At 39.3% G+C, this 18,240-nt stretch overlaps 1 protein-coding gene across 1 annotated transcript in view; it reads right to left on the minus strand.

Moving 5' to 3' along the window:
- LOC133499730 (multiple C2 and transmembrane domain-containing protein 1-like) overlaps positions 1 to 18,240 on the minus strand; it is a 119,424-nt gene that overhangs the window by 77,646 nt on the left and 23,538 nt on the right. The window contains exons 2-6 of the mRNA XM_061818030.1: positions 12,288 to 12,402; positions 5,064 to 5,206; positions 4,820 to 4,899; positions 1,766 to 1,877; positions 721 to 759 (exon numbers count right to left, since the gene is read on the minus strand). Coding sequence (XP_061674014.1) covers positions 721 to 759; positions 1,766 to 1,877; positions 4,820 to 4,899; positions 5,064 to 5,206; positions 12,288 to 12,402 — 489 coding nt within the window. The remainder of the gene's footprint in view (positions 1 to 720; positions 760 to 1,765; positions 1,878 to 4,819; positions 4,900 to 5,063; positions 5,207 to 12,287; positions 12,403 to 18,240) is intronic.

Here is an 18,240-nt window from a genome sequence, read left to right on the forward strand (position 1 = left end):
TGCAAAACATACAAGATGCTGCATGCATGAGTCAATATGAAGAAGCAGAAAGGAAATCATGCTTCTTTCTGTTCATCTAACAGCCACAAGAGACATACACAATTGCTCTTAAAACCATCGTGCATTGTCGATCAAAATGCAGTCTTACAAGCACAGTTGATTTGCCATACATGACCCCTTTGAGCTCCTTGAATGTAAAACAGCTTTATTTTCTTACACAAAAGCTGCAAAGCAATAACAGTGGCAGCAACCCACAACATTTGATCAATTATAAAAATAAAAAAAAAAACCTCATAGAAATGGTTCTAATTAAAAAGCCTGAAAAACACAAAACACGCAAATGGTCATAATAACTCAATAATAAATATTGTTCAATCATTGAATTATATTTTTGCAAAAGTAAATATGGATCATATTTTGACATAAATTTAGTTTGTCAATCAGAGGACTTTGAGGAAAAACTGAAAAGGTTCCCCGGTCATTCAAAAACGTGGAACAGCAATCTGTTTTATATTGCAGCTTGTGGAAAATAAAGGACTGACAGTGCTAACCATGAAAGAAATGCTGCCACTAGCATGGAGGAGGGAGAGGGATGACAAGATAGAGAAAAGGAGACAACCCATCCATGTACCACCAGGACACCAGTGAAATAAGTGAGGGTATAGGTGAGGTGCAGAAGTGTTGGTTGGATAAATTACAGTACATGCATTTTTAGTTTACCTTACTAGATCGTTTCCAGTTCCTTCTCAAAAGCATGGTCTGTGAATGAGACAAAGCGGTTACAGAGCACCCCCCACTGTTTCCCACTTGAAGCTGCAGGGGCACAGGTTATAGGGAAGGAAGGCGACATGAGTTGCTCAAATGGTAGGAGGAGCATGAGTGTGAAAATGGGTGGGTGGGTGTTTGGGGGGGTTAGATTAGGAGAGTGAGGCATTTGTCAGTCATGCATGGGAATAAGGCAGGACCAACTTGCCTTGTGTGTTGTTTGCAAACACAAAGATGCACACACTGAAAAATATCTATTTTCATTGATAGAGTTTTGTCTTTTAATTCCTAAAGAACCAAAAGCAAGCCATGATTCTACTTTAGAATTTTGCATGGATTTTTTGAAGACTCACTGGTTCAATCTGAGGGATTTGACAGGTTTTTACAATACTGGATGTATTCTTCGGTTTGTCATGAGCTGATGAGGATTTATCATACACAATGTTTTGATTATTTTTGTAGTAAATGTAAATTCTATAGAAGCTCTAAGTCAAAGAATTCATAATTCCCCAGCAGAATCTTTCGCCTCCCCCTCAAACCTGATAGATAACAACAGATACTGCCATCAAAATACACAAACCTTGTACTCTTGTCTTCGCAGTTGGAGCAAACCAAAATGGTGCTTAACCTAAATAGAGTTTACGTGTTATGTCAAGTGTGGACTTTCTGTGCTGCAGAACTAAATAAGCAGCAAAATTAAGACATCGGATCAAAAGGAATAAAGTATTTCCCCCATGATTCCTCCTTGTTCTGGGTCGAACATGCAGGGGTCCAATTAGGCAGACAAATAATTGAACAGAAATAAAAGCAACTCGGTAGAATCTAGCGCATGGGCAAATATCCAGTGCTCTTTGAACATGAAACTTTTACACCGACATGTTAATTACATTGCCGTTTGTGTTTACAGTAATGCGCTCGTTGATTTGATGACTTTCCAGTAACGGAGCACGAAGGGAGCCAAAATGTTCACATAACTTTGATAACATTTAAGTTTTCTTACTGCATCTCTCATGTCTCCCTCTCGTGGTGATAAAGTGACTGAAAGCTCCAAGCTGCCAAGATTATGGTCTGGATAATGCGGGTCCTTTAGGTCCAGGGTAACGTCCAGTGTTCTACAAGGGAGTACAGAAATACAGGCTCATTAAATCCACAATTTCAAACAATAAGTCCTGCAGGATGCCATACAATGAGTGCATCCACAGCCAAAGCCTAAACAGTATGATGCTACTGAATAGAAATAAGTATTTAATAATATATAGAGGGTCTTCTTTGGCCACTATTAACGTCATAACCTTAGAAATTTCATTTATGTGGGGTAAATTGCTGTCTAACTTATTTCGTTTAGCGTAAAATCCCCAACAGGCGACATTCGACCCGCTCAGGGGTCCTATTTGAATTCTATGAGCCGATTAAAATTCATCCATCCATTCTCTTAACCCCAACTGGGGTTGCAGGTGTGTTTGTGCCCATCTTTGCTTACTTCTAGTGAGAGGCGGGGTTGTCTCCAGCCAAAGACATATATACAAACGACCATTTGCGCTCACATTCACACCAATTTAGCGACAACAATTAATCTACCATGAATGTTTTGAGAATTTGGGAGAAAACCCCAGCATGCATAGGGACAACATGCAAACTCTGCACAGGTAGACCGGATTAGAACCTGGGGTTATCCACCATGCCAGTGAAATATGGCTGATGAAATTGGCTTGTTCGTTTCCCTCAATATGAAATACAAAATTCCTGGACAGTAGTGTTTGATCCTCAAATAGCAAGAACAAAATCCATCCATCTTCTGCTGCTTATCTGAGGTTGGATTCCGGGGTCAGTAAAATTAGAAAGAGCTTCATCCAGGTCTACCGGAGGAATCCCAAGGGGTTCCCAGGCCAGCAAGGAGACATAGTCTCTCCAGCATGTCTCTTTCCGGTAGGACGTGTCCGGAACACCTCACTAGGGAGTCTGAATCGGATGCTCCAGCCACCTCATCAGGCTCCTCTCAATGAGGAGCAGCAGTGGCTCCACGCTAAGCTCCTCCTGGATGACCGAGCTTCTCACCCTATCGCAGAGGGAGATCCCGGACACCATGCGGAGGAACTTTATTTCGTTTGTATATGGGATGTTGTCCTTTTGGTCATGAACCACAGGTCGTGACCATAGGTGAGGGTAGGAACGTAGCTCAACCAATAAATTGAAAGCTTTGCTTTTTGACTTAGCTTCTTCTTTACCACAATGGACCGATACAAAGTCTGCATCACTGCAGATGCTGTGATACATAAAAATAAATAGGTTTATGGATGTGGTGAGGGAAGACATGAGGGCAGTTGGGGTTAGAGAGGAAGATGCAGGAGATAGGCTAAGATGGCAAAAGATGACACGCTGTGGCGATCCCTAACGGGACAAGCCGAAAGGAAAAGAAGAAGATTATTGTAAACATCATCAATATATTTGTATTTTACAGTTAAGTCAATATTGAATTTTTATTTGGTGAAATGGTGTTTTTTTTTAAATCTGAAAATTATAACAAGAAATGTGTTGAGTACAGAATGTATTTTTCACAATGTGACAAAAATAAAAGATGCTTTAGAATGGTGCCTTTGACTGCACTTCTGCCTTACAGTTTTAAGGACAAGGGTTCAAATTCCACCCCCTGTGTGGAGTTTGCATGTTCTCCCTGTGCCTGCATGTGTTTTCTCTGGGCACTTCGGTTGCCTCCCACATCCCAAAAAGGTGGATTAATTGAAGAATATAAAATGCCCGCAGGTGTGATTGTGAGTGGGACTGTTTGTCTCGATGTTCCCTGCGATTGACTGGCAACCAGTTCAGGGTGTACCCTGCCTCCTGCCCGATGACAGGTGGGATAGGCTCCAGCACTCCTGCAACTCTTGTGAGGATAAGCGGCTCAGATAATGAATGGATGGCTGATTTATAGATAGATAGCTAGATAGATAGCTAGATAGCTAGATAGATAGATAGATAGATAGATAGATAGATAGATAGATAGATAGATAGATAGATAGATAGATAGATAGATAGATAGATAGATAGATAGATAGATAGATAGATAGATAGATAGATAGATAGATAGATAGATAGATAGATAGATTGATTGATTTCGTGTTCTCTAGGTATGTGTTTTCAAACCTTTCCACAAGAGGGCAGCAAGACACCGCTTATTAAACTACTGAAGCGGGGCGTCAGTATTTCTCACTTGCGTAAATACAAACCCCGATGATCAGAACCAAATCCAGAGTGTCTTGAACGTGGTTATTAAACTCTTCTGGTAAAACCCCAAGCATGAGTTACACCTATTTAGACAACTTGCAAACATATGACAACTCAGTTTGCACACGGATGCACTTATGTTCCACAATGGTGTAAGCACACGTCGCAAAGGTAACACTCAATTAAAGTACAAGTGTCAATGACAATGAGGGAAGCGGGAATGCAGCCACTGCAGCCGAACCTCACCATATTCACTATACCCATCACCTTAGTCAGAAAACTCAGAGACTTGAACGGGTAATTGCATTTCTAATGACTTACATGTTTACACTATGAGTATATCCAGTGCTGGACACAAAAATGTGTTTCAGTACATCCATTTTCCATTATGCTTTTATGGCTAATACTTTTGTATTTTTTTCTCACTATAAGTTCTAAACAGTTTTGCAAAAATGTTTTTCTGTTGCTAACACTAAACATGATTTCCACAACATTATAGACATATTTTTGTATTTCCATTATTCTATCTTATGTATAATGCCTTTTCAGTGGTACTTTTTGTTTTGATTTACTTGAGGTCTGTTTAGACGTAGTAGTTTGGTTTTGCTGGAAGAGTCAGGTTTTTTGAATGTAGTTTGAAATTTTAGATTTGTGTTTAAGGTTTCAAAAAATCTGTTTTGTCATTTTTGAAAAACAGCTGTTTTCATAATTTGATGTGAGCATGGAGCACACAATGCACTGACTACAAGTAACGGATGGTCAGGAGAATATATAAAACACAATAGAGTAAAAGAAAATTACAAAAATAAAAGAAAATTAAAAAAAATCAGACCTCTGATGTTCCAGTGACTCCAAGTAAAGATATGCTGAGCCCATAAAGTCATCTTGAAGTCCAAAGTCATAGTCAAAAACCTACAGAGACATAAAGGTTGAAAAAACAAGGAGATACAGTTCTGGACATAAAATATTTCAACATATTTGAAAAGGAAAATCTATTTTGTTCAGGTACAACAAACATTTTTTCAAGATAGGCTGATACAGTATACTACATTTGATGCTTGACGCATAGATTGTACCTTGACGTACAGCGGGTCCCTCAGGCTTTCCACCAGGAGAGTTGCTCTTTCATCCCACACTGGATTGAGGTTCTTATGGATGGTTTTACTCCTGAACACCTCCTTTCCTGCAATCTTGAACTTGACATATGGATCACTGGTTCCTGGGGGAGAGGATATACATGCACAAAAAAGGATATGAACAAGTACCCAGTTTGCCAAATAATTTGGACACACACTGAAAAGCACTGTAGCAAAAACAGCAAGTGCACTCCCTATTTTGTTTTTGTCTTTTTACAGGAAATTAAAAGAACTGTCCTTAATTTGGTACTGAGTGAACCAGTGTACAAAGTTTAGTGCATCCGTGATTTCCAAAGGCTGGGCACTTTCTTCTCATCAGTAGGATGTGATCTAGAGCTAATCATATTGATTGGTTGGGACTCCACAATAAAACGGTGGCCAGTATGCATGCATGAATTTTAGGGATAAGTACAATGATAAAAATTGAAATAAAATCTATATGAGCACCGTGCAGAAAGATACTGAACTGTCGATGAAAAATGAACTTCAGTTGATGGAATCAACAGTCTTTAGCATCTCTCTGTATCAGAATAACAAGCAGTAAGTCATGGCGGGAAAGAAGCATATGTTTGTTTGTTTGATTCTGTTCCCATTATACGCTGTGACAAAAGTGATTACCAGAGTAATGGCAAAAGGGAGGAAGAGAATCCTATTATCAAACCATTTCCACTCGGGTGTTATCCTTTTGTTTTGTATCTTCAGGGAAAACAGTCGCAGTAAATAGAAGAGATCTATTGACTGGCTGCAAACACACTTGTCTGGTTGCATCCCAACAAGGTTAGCCTCTGTAAAAAATGTGACCTACACAAAATGACTTTATTATTGCTTAATATGTGTCGTGCAAAAATGGAGCACGTTTTGTCATCACCAAAGTTATAAACATAATGGCCTAAATGCTCATCAAAACAATGTGCATTCCAGGAGTACTCTCAATTTAACTTGAGTAGGCAATAAAATGAAATATGGATGACAAAATTAAATGCAAGCCGTAAAAATGAAAATCCCTTTGCTCTGCTTGTTGACTTACTGGGCAATGGTTCAAATAGCACTGGCCACCAATGAAACAATATGCACACCCTGATGTTTCACAACTTCAAACACCTAAAAGACACGCTAGTTAAGTCACTTTACATACAAGCAGCATTTTATGATCCACAACTGTTTATCCGAGCTGTCTAGTTTGTGATGTATTTCCACCCTGCACATAAAATCTATTGATTGTTGTTACATCCACAGTAGCTCCCAATCTAATACACACGATAGGAGCATGTTGAGGCATCCCTCGACTGCACCCACAGCGTAAAACATCTGGAGTTAAACGCCTACAGCCTCTCGCCATGCGTCCTCCATCACATCGATCTCTCATCAAGTGTGAACCTGAGCACCCAAACTTCACAAATAATAAGCATTTCAAATGGAACTTTTAACTTAGGCAGGTATGACTGATTTATATATTAGCAATTATATATACATGACTATATACAAGACTTTATACACACTTTAGTTAATAAACAGGCTTTAGATACTCCAGTTATATGGTTTGTGATAGCACGGCCTTCATTCGGTGTCTCTCCAGCTTAAAACCGGAAATACGTTTTTTTGTGTGTGAAAGCTGATTTGAATTTTGATTGGCTGTAATCTTTGATGCTGCAAAAGTGTGCACAAGCAACAAAAATTCTGAATCGCCACAAAACAAGTGGCCAAGTGATCAGTCACTCGAAAACGTTTGCCGAACCACGCACACTGTGCACATTGTTGGGTTCAGCCACATCGCAGAGTGTGTGCCAGCCTTTATGCCCTAGTTCCAGGTGAAGAAAAAAAACACAAAAGCATAATGCTGCCACCATGAGGCTTCACCATAGGTACAGTGTTTTTTTGGTGATGAGCAGTGTCTTTATGGAATTATGCAGGGCTCAAACATTAACGATTGCCCGACTTGTCCGAAAAGTATCTTCGGGAAAGTAAATATATGCCACGACTGGCCGACTAAGCAAGTGGAAATTTTCACATAAATATTGTAATTTCGCATTTATTAAAAAAATATTGTGTCCGAGTCGATAGTTTTAATAATTCACGGCCGACATCGCGTGAAACAACGTGACAACAACAGCTTAACATACAAGTTTTCTGATATGCTGGAGCTCGACTGAACAAGCCAATGAACTGCCTTCTTCTACGGCGTAATGGCCGCCTCGTGCTTTGGTCAAGAATATTTGAAAATTGAAATACAATCAATGAAAATCTGAGGTAAGACAGTCCGACGTAGTTAATATATTTTTTTGTACAAATGATAAGTGCTGTCATCGATCATATTCATATTCATTCATGTTTTGTCATGAAACGGCTACACACAAAACACACCGGCCGACATATTGTTGAAGGCTGCATCCGGTCAGTGTTGTAAACAAATCCATATGTTTGAAATTACACACTGATTGGCAATTCATAGTTCTTATTGAGTTGTGCTGAGGAAGATGACTTGCTAGATTTCCTGAAGAATAAAAATATTATTTGGTATTTTATTCACTTGTCATTTGCTAAAAGTCATTATTTAGTCATTTTATTTGTTAGTCATTTGTTATTGTGCCATCCTTTTGCCATACTTTTTTACATTCACTAGTCATTTGTTAAAAGTCATTATTTAGTCATTTTATTTGTTAGTCATGTTACCATATTTTTTTGAATTTAGATTTATGTTTTTATTATTTTATTTATTTTTGTCACATGGATGCAATAAATGATCCAATAAACAATAAAAAAAAACTAAAATGTGCTTTTTTATTATGTAGGGATTGTCAACAGTTCTATAAAACATTGTAATATTTGTTGAACGCTATGACAAGTCAGCTTTCGGATGAGCCAAGTGATATTTAGATTCACTTGGCCAATAGGCCAAGTAGCTGCAAAAGTTAATGTTTAGCTGTGATAACTTCAACCTTAGTTTCCTCAGACCATAACACATTTTCGCAAATGCGTTTGGGAGCAGCACCGGAACACAGCCACATGAATTAGATGGGAGATTGCTGTCAGATTTCCAAAACAGCCTGGAAATCTGTCAGCCCTTGGCAACCATCCTGACCGTTTTTTTGCTCAGTTTTTCAAATCAGTTTTGGAGAAACAGCCATAGTCTCTATATTTGACGATGACTGTCTCTAGTGTTATATGGTATGTGTATTTCATGCCATAAAAATTATTCCTATACCCCTCCCCTGACTAATAACATTGAACAATGAGATCCCTCTAATGCTGTGGAAGTTCTCTGTTCTCTCTTCTCTGTGCCAGCAGAATGACTTTTTATGTCCACTTTAGGTGTGAGAAAATTAATGGGCTTTTGATAATTAATACTACCTTACTGGAGTATAGCTTCATCCAGCAGAAGTTGCAGACTGTAGGTTTAATGAATACTGCTGTCAAACAGAGGAAGGACCCTGTGAAATGAAAGGGCTGTGCAATAGAGGAGTGGGAGTAAATTATAAAAATGTATAGACAAAAAGGCGGCTGCAGCATCATGCAGGTTTTTTCTTGCGTTGCTTTATTGGTACGTGTGTTACACACAAAGAGAGTCTCATAGTGTAGCTTTTAAATTGTAGATGTACGTACCTTGTATTTCAAATCCTTTGAGCATGACTCGTTCACTTTAAATGTTTATCAACTGAGATGCTATTGATACCTGGCACCACTACAGCTTACAGTGGAATTAAGTATGAAATAAAATCAACGAGAGAAGGCCGAGAAGTTTATTCAGCAAGGCGGGCTTGCCTGAATCATGGCCAAAGTCCCTGGTAGTATCTTTGATAAATGTTCCCTTTCATTCTGACAGCAGTTGAAAATGCCAAGTTTATGTGCATTATTTATGTATAACAGTAGCCTCACAGCCCTGAAAGCTAATCTTCGGTGATAAAATGTAATGATAAATAGGTTTCAAAAAGTAACTTGTTGGCAAATTAAGCGGAGTACACAAATACCCATAAGCGGGCAAAATTTAAGCAACATCCCTCCCTTAAGATGAAAGTCAGCAAAGGCCCTATTCGCTTATGTCTCTTAAGGATTATTCTGTTCAATTTTCCTGTATGCTATGGCAACCAGTCCACTCCTAGAGAGAACCTTAACATCTTCATTTCGCCACCTCCAGTTCTGCTTCTTGTTGTCTCTTCAGTTCCACCGTCTCAAATCCATACATCACGACTGGCCACACCACTGTTTCATAAACTTTGCCCTTCATCCTTGTCAAGACCTTCTGTCACATAGCACATCTGACACCTTCCACCACCTGTTCCAACCTGAGCCGATCCCTGATGCAGTCCCACCCTCATCTTAAATTCTTCTGTCACACTTACAGCACACCTCACCACTGTTCTGCTGCCATCGTGCATAGTAAGTTTCTTTCGGCTTGTCCCTTTCGGGGACGCCACAGCGTGTCATCTCAGATGAACGCACATATGTTTGGGACAATTTTTACGCCGGATGCCCTTCCTGACGCAACCCTTCTCAGCCTTCATGCATATCCTGTACTATTCTAACATACTTCTCTGCCACACCATCCGGAGGTAGAAACCACAGGATACTTATTATAAATGAGCAAGAGAGTGCTACTGCGGTGGAATGCTTCCTCAGCATGTAAATAGGTGTAAGAACCTGTGAGTTGATATTTGAAAATACAAGCAATCAAACCCCAGAGTGTGTCTACGGAACGTATTAGAGAATGAACACAATATCACAAGCATGTTAGTCATGTTGTCTACGAAATTGCTGCGCCACCATATCAAGGAAGGGCACGTCTGGCGCCCTCCACCTGTAAGGGGATTCAAGCCAGCAAGAAAAGCCCCCCAACCACGATCATGGCCACCTAACACCTGAAAAGGCATCAGCCCACCAACAGTGAGCCCATGACAAGCGCCTGCCGCAAGCAATGAGAAGAGGGTGGCGCCAGGACAGTGAAGAGGTAGCCGCGGATACAGCAGCCATGAGGGTTAAGATGTTATAAATCAGAGTATGTGTACCTCATGTGACATGCTAGTGGCTGTACAGTACTTATTGAATGTAAATCGCTAACATAGTGACACTCAACAAGCCTCCAAGCTACCCAAGACGAGAAAGATCCTGTTGCTGTTAGAATGGTGCTTAAACAGAGAACTAAGAACATCGTAAAAAGAAAGAAAATGAGAACTGTTGAGACCTGATTCCAATGATTAATAATTCATCTTCTTCGTTTTCATCATCTATCTGTAATTCCAATTACATAGTCATGATCAATAGCACTCTGTGCCAGCACAGGGCAGACAAGTGGCCCTAAATTATTAACTGATGATATATGAAGATATAATTATATTTCCACTGAATCATGTACTAAAATATGCTTGAAACTCCTCAGGGGAAATGGATATATAAGTTTGATGTATAAGAAATCAGTGGGAAGAAGTTATTTCTTTTGTAATGACCCTGAAATGAAGGTTTTCATTTTTTAAAAATCCCTAATCTTGAGGCACAGCTTTTAGTACAATAAACAAACAATAAATTAAAAAAAACATTATTATTTAATATAGTTGTAAGCCAAGGAGTTTGTATAGGAGACAGCCAAATCATAATGAATGGAGGACAAACCAAATGCTAATGGCATCATATATCAATAAATCAAAAATATTGCAAAGATCCAATCAGTTTTATCTCTCGACAGCAGCTATATTGTTTTCACATCAAATGAATAAATATTGCTGATAAGTGACTTAGATTTGGTTAAAGCCTAAGCAAAGATACAAAACATTCTAACGGTCTACTCTATAGGAAAAGTTATGGATATTATACCAAAATTACAACAACAACAAAATGCAATGAAATATGAAACAAAAACTGTATATGGTAAATATAATCCTCCCTTGCAACGTTGACTCTACGACGCCATCCTAAGTGAGATTTTTGTGTCTGTGAGAATACAAGTTTAGTGGGATTAATTACATGAATCATTACACAAAATGTCTGCTCGTTATGAAAGGATAATGGACATTTATTTGGCCAAGAAAGCAAAATCACATCTAACGCGATTTTTCTGTCTTATTACACAAAGTATAGGTTTCATCTAGTATGTCAAATAAACAAACAAACAATGGCATTGTATAGTAAACATGTCACTCATCTTTGCAGCACTGTTGACTGATACGAAAGGACAAGAGCAATGCAACGTGCTAAAAGTAGAGATAAAATACTCCTCCATGCCTTCGGATTCTGGAAAAGCCTCTCACTCAGACTGTGGGCGGCTGAAACACTGTGTGTGCACCATGTCAGGGCTGACAGATGGCTGCAGCACTAGGGGTATTCTATTACCCACAATGCATGAGGTGCAATCGGACATGTCGGACAGGAAAAACAAAACAATCATCCCACGGTCCAATACTGACAGACTCAATACGATTACTGCACATTAATTTAATCATAAGCCTGAATGCCTTTCCTTTGTTTATTCTCTAACATGCCCACTAATTAACCTTCTCTCATGGTCAACGTGGGTTACCAAAAACATAAGATAACATTAAAATCAGTTGGGTAAATAATGACACAATAAACACAAAAATAGCTGTCAAAATTTACACGCATCAATCATGTTTTTGACGTGATTGCTTTGTGTCAATACACTGGTATGTGCTTATGATTTGCTGTATGTTAGGATTATGGAGTGTTGGAGTCACAGTTCTGAGGACAGGGGTTCAAATCCCTGCTTTTAAAATTCCATCATCATTCATAATGCTACAGTTCAAGCTGAAGAAAAGTTCAACTTTGGTTTCATTTCTCCCTAACAAAGTCTTCTAACATGTGGAAAAATCTATGTGCTGACTCCTTTCTTACACAAGGTGGAATTTAACTGGTAAATTCTGCACACTTCTATTGAAATATTCATTAAAATTCAACTTAGTTCTAGAGCCCACATTAATAGTGGGAAAGGTTTTGAAATGGTTTATCCTGCTGTCATTTTTGTGTGCAGTATTACCAAAGGCTGGCATTTGAATGGGTGTATAGACCTTTTTACTGGTTCTATTTCTATCCACTGTATATTAATAAGAGCCACATCATTTCTTATATCTCACTTTTTACAGGACATACTGTGATATTGATGGGCAGCAAGGGTTAGATGAAGACAAACAAGCAAAATGGAAGGGGGGGGACACCCCCTACCTGTGCGATCTCTGATGGCCAGGTTGTTGCCTTTCTTTAAGACAATGTCCAGCTGGTACATGGCTGGACTGGGAGGCGCAGGTTCTGCATTACAAGGGTCCACTATATTGATGCCCTGTGAAGACAAGATGAACATTCAGCAGGTGTACCACAGTATCAATCACTATATTTTACTCCCTTCGTTATGACAACCAGCCAAACAAGCTAAAGCCACCTTGGTGCATTTCTTTAACAAAGAGAATGTATATAGAGATGTTTTCTGAATGAAAGATGTTTAACGTGGCATTTTTTGTTCTGTTGCATCTATTTGCACTTTTACTTTTTTATTTTTTATTTTTTGATAGAACATTTGTGCATCACACAGTAGATAATCCGAGTGTGGCACATGAATTTAACAAGCAATCTACTTTGAAAGCTGTGGGCTCTTTGGACGATTTTTTCTCTTTAACTTGGTTGGGGAACCCCCAGCCGGCTCTCAACATGGTTCCCTTTGGAGCCATTAACAAGCCACACGATGAGCCGAGCTACACTCCTCACGTCTTTCCTTCCGATTAATTAGCCAGTGTGTGGGCTATCATGCACAGAGACGAAGCTATTTATGAAAAAAAAAAGAGTGAGAGAAAATAACAAAACAGAAAATGACAACTTCAAAAAATTGAGAAGCCCAGGAGACTAACAAGAGAAAAGAAAGACCGGCATTAGTCTCTGCTGAGATGTAATGTAACAAACATCTCAGAACTGCCAAATGGAAGTATAGTGACCAGGCGTGTCCCCATCCGATCTTTTGAGTTCAGTCCGATGTCAGCAAAAATAAAAATAAAAATACATAAAATATAAAAATAAACAAGTATCGAATCGGACTGCATCTAAACTCTCTGATTTTACCACTCTTCCTTTGTGTTCACAAAAATCGCTGGCTCAATGCACTCACAATGAACGAAAAACACCATTAACCAGCTAGCAAAGATTAGCACCAAACTCGCGGCACTTATATCGCTCAAACTATTAAATATTGGGACACAAAAACGTGTAAAAAAAAAAAAACACACACACACAAGAGGGTAATAATACAATACACTGGCATATTTTTTTCAAACTGTGAAAAATAAGTTGTATGTACTTTGGATAATAATATTTGATCGTCCCTTCTTTTACATTCTTTGTGACTGGCTGTATCTCATTACGTATGTCACCCTTCCCCTCAGAGCCAAAGATGTGCATAGCAGGAACTGCGATTCCCAATTAAATTAAACCCCAGATGCATCAAGAAGTTCAAAAGTGTATTACCGCAGATGTAGGGAAAGCACCACAATAAACTGACAGTAAAAAAAATAAATAATAATAACAATAATAATTACTAGAGTGTAATTATTTTTCACTTTGAATGTAAAATGTGTATTAATTACTTCTTGAGATCATGTGTCATCCATCTATTTTCTTTGCCACTTATCCTCACAAGGGTCACGGGGACTGCTGGAGCCTATCCCATCTGTCAACAGGCAGGAGGCGGGGTATACCCTGTGCTGGTTGCCAGCCAATCGCAGGGCACATGGAGACAAACAGCCGCACTCACAATCACACTTAGGGGCAATTTAGTGTCCAATTAATGCTGCATGTTTTTGGGATGTGGGAGGAAACCGGAGTGCTTGGAGAAAAACCACGCAGGCACGGCGAGAGCATGCAAACTCCACACAGGTGGGGCTCGGATTGAACCCAGGTCGTTAGAACTGCGAGGCCAACACTTTAACAGCTGTTCCACCGTGCCTCCATCATCTGTCATGTTTTTCTATATTGGTTTTTATTCAATCAATTTAAATGTAGAACCATCGGCCCATGTTTAAACTATCCCAACATTATATTATTAATGGTAATGTAATGATGATGATATTGTGCGACGATGGAAGAATGGCTGTTAGGGGAGAGTTGGGTAGAAATGTAGACTCTACATTATAGACCTGTATTTATTATTGTATTCAAAATGTATTTTGTGCGATCTTGTTAAAAATATTTTTGTGGGAAAAAATGTGATTAGAGACCATTTTTTAACTTGGCTATGGGTGTTGCCTAAACATCAACTCTGCATTTAAGTCGCTCTGATTGAATTCAGGAAGGTGTAAAAATGCCGAGTCAGGACAGACTATGCCTCAAAGAAAGAGAGTTCATTACATTTGCATCTAGTTTTGTCCAAGTGGGTTTCACCTGCTAGAGCACTTTCCATTTCCATGAAATTATCCCAGGAGAAGAACAAGTCCCGCAAAGTCAGTGTTCACGATACTTGGAGCAGCCCTTTCCCTGTGAACATTTTGACACAATCCCAGATGAATTCAATGCAATAAACACTACACGGATGTTATGCAAGATGGATCATTGTGTAAAACACCCAAGTGTAACTATAGGTTGCTGAGGATCAAACAAACTCCCAAAATGTGTTCATTTGTGCAGTTCAAGGAGCTTGCTTCAATTTGATTCAATTTTTTAAAAGCAGCTCCACAACAGACATAACTGTTTATTGGTAATTGTACCTTCAAACTGTGCAGTGTATCTTCATTTTTGGGGTTTTGAAATCTCCCCAGTGGCCTCTATTTGGCTCTAATTTAGAGCAGTGAGCTCCATATCATATGTTGTAACCCAATTTCCCTCCCAGTTATACCAGATCTTAGAGATGAGCCTATATAGCAGAGCCCACTTTGGAATATGAAAGCATTGGTGATTGTTTAACAACACAAAACAAAACTTTTTGTAATCTTCTTTCACATTTTGCGGGACCATGCAATTCATTCTTGTTGCTGTGATTTACTGTTTAATAAGAAGTACAAAGATTGACATAAAATGCTTTTTGTGCGTGTGAAGTTAATTTTTTGTAAGTATTAGGATTTTTACTTGTAATATTGCGATTTCACCGGGAATATTTTGAATGGTGTCAAGTGCATGAGTTTATTGGTAAAAAGGATGTCCACGATAGTGACAAATTTATGAGGCCACACCTTGCAATCCAATATTTAATCCCATTGAGTGGATTACAGCCGTTGATTTTTTGTCTTGGTAACTTTGTGAGAACGTCTTTGACGTAATGGCCACGGGCCTCACTTATCAACTTTGTGAACGTACAGACACAACAGTGCCTGAAAGATACGGATGCAACTTGATCTATCAAAATAAATTTGACGGGAGTGGTGCGCATCTGTACAGCAACTCTGACTCATGCGTAGGCCTATTTACAGGGGAATTCAGTGACGCGGTTGGTGAGCTGGGGGATTGAAGCCAGATTGTATAATGATGCCTCTCACACGTTCAGTTTCACGTCTTATAAAACTTCTATGATAGATTATAAATAGATATGGCACTTGTGTATGGTTGGATGTGCTTTTTTATTATGCTATTCCTCCTCCTCTTCCAAGAGAGTTTTTTGGATGATTAATTGAGTGAGTGAGTGAGTGAGTGAGTGAGTGAGTGAGTGAGTGAGTGAGTGAGTGAGTGAGTGAGTGAGTGGTGAGTGAGTGAGTGTGAGTGAGTGAGTGAGTGAGTGAGTGAGTAAGATGGATCTGATCGATGGACCAATCAGTCTGATTACTGTATAAGCAAAAGTAAACTGCAGTGATATTTGTGCGCAATGTTTCATGATGGGACTCCTGGCACTGCTACATAATGATGTAGATGGAAAACTTGAAAGAAATAGGAGAGAGCAAACTTTAGGATTGGTACACAGATTAAGATAATTGGCCCGTTTTTTTTTCTGATGGTTTTGCACCTTCTCGACCAAGCACGTTAAACGCTGGACAAGATAATAAAATTATCCCACAAGGTTGTCCTTAGGCCTGTCCCTTGTGTGTTAAAAGTGTTTTTGTCCTGATTGTAGGACCAGAAACATAGGACGAGATCATGTGTGATTGTGAGACTTTCAGATCGGCGAAACAATAGATTCTTCTCTTCCGTATGGTCTGCTGCGTTGAGATTCTTGGACCAGGCAAATGATAACTAAACTGTTTTTATCTTTATGCGTGGGGTCTGTAGCATCGCAAAAATAATTTAAGACTGGAAATATATTAATGTGTGTACTAGGCTTTACTACAAAGACTTGACCTAACCAGAAAGAGCAACATTCTGTCGATGGGCACATTTTTTTTGGGAGGGTTTGACCTTTAAATCCAGACCACTTACTTTGTACCTCTCCTGCCTCCATGCCTGTCGAATGCACTGCATTCATCACAGTTGTGTCCTTTGTTATTTGCTGCATTTTCTTGTTTTTGTTGAGGAGCTGCCAAGGCCACCAAACAGTATGGCAGTCGTCGCCTCCACCTCACAAATATGCGCTCGTTTTTCATCTGACATTTTTTTTTCTCTCTGTGCTTTGCATTTGTTAATTGAAGACTCCAAATTGCCTGTAGTTGTGAATATGAGAGCAAAAGGTTGTTTGTCATTGTGCCCTGCGACTGCCTGACGATCAAGTCAGGCTGTACCCTACCTCTCGCCTGAAGAGGCTCCAGTACACACGTGACTCTAGTGAGGATAAGCAGTCCAGGAAATGGATGGATGGATGAATCTCCCTGGAATTTGTTTGTCACCATGAGGCACCCTTCACATAGCACTGATCAGCATGGCTCATTTTAGATCCCTGTGGTTCTTTGCATTGATCAAACCTTTCCTACAGATGCAGTTTCATATTTCTGATTATTTGCTTTTCCATTTTCAGCTTCTCAGTAAACTTTTAGAAGGAATCCCACCTACTCTCTGATAAGTGAGCAGCCGGGTGTTCCATTACTTTTCACCATTGTGTCTTTGGAGCACCTTGAAGTAAGTTGGAATTGTAAATGAAGGATGTGTAAAAATATGAATGCAGAAAGGGACTAAGAACATTAAATAAGTTTCAATTGAGAGGTTTCACTTCTCTTGGATGAGCCTCACTGGGATGATTTCCCTTTTATGCACGAAAATGTCCTTTTTGTTTGACACATCAGACAGCTGTCAATATTTGGTAGTGAAAAATTGTCAGCATTTAAAATAAAAAGAAAAATGGATATTGAGGAACTGAATGACAAAAAGATAGCCAATTAAAAAGCTCGGTCATATTTTTTTGTTGACATGAGACATTTTTCTCAATAAACACGATGGGAGCCTGCAGATGTTTAGCAATTCGTGTATCACCTCTGAATGTAGTACAGTGACAACCTGCACACTGTGAACATCAGATACTCCAAAAGAGCAGACAGACTGGTCGCACTGCTGTCAAGCCAACCTGTCAAGCAACCAGACGCCATTCAACGCCAGTGTGAGATCACACGGGCACAGAAATACAACGCATCTGTCAAGAACATGTCGACGCGGGCGACCCAAAAACATTGCTGATGTGCTTTTTTTTTGACACCACAATACGAGATCCATGATTTAACTTGACTATGAAATGCTATTTGACCAGTATTCATTGTTTACTGCTTCTCACATGGCATAGAATCCATACCATGAAGATCAATAGATGTAATTACAACGTTACATCTTGTTTTCATTTCCCTTCATGTGCTTTGGATCATTAGGGTTAGTAGTGCAGAGGAGGGCCCAAGGGGGCTGGTTCCCTTGGGCTGGATGATGGCCTGGCGTGGGGGTTGCCCTCTCATCGCCCTTGGATGCTCCCTGAGTCCCCCCCCCCCCCATTTTCTGTTGATAAGCAGCACTTTGTCTTTTGTCTTTGTTTTCTTCCCCCTTTAAAAACCTTGTTCTGTTAGACTGATCGACTCTCAATAAACATCAATCATTATTTAAAAAAAAAAAATCACAGAGGAAGCCTTCAAAATCCAATGTGACACACTAAAACTGTTCTGGCAAAAAAAAAAAAAAAAACAAAAAAAAAAAACAACAAAATCATTCTGTTTGACCCGACAGCCGAACAGGACAAAAAAAAAGAAAGAAAAAGAAAAAAGCAGGGCAGAAGCATGTACATTTATAATACGGAATGTATTAT

The sequence above is a fragment of the Syngnathoides biaculeatus genome, chromosome 4, assembly GCF_019802595.1.
Source record: "Syngnathoides biaculeatus isolate LvHL_M chromosome 4, ASM1980259v1, whole genome shotgun sequence".
NCBI lineage: Eukaryota > Metazoa > Chordata > Actinopteri > Syngnathiformes > Syngnathidae > Syngnathoides > Syngnathoides biaculeatus.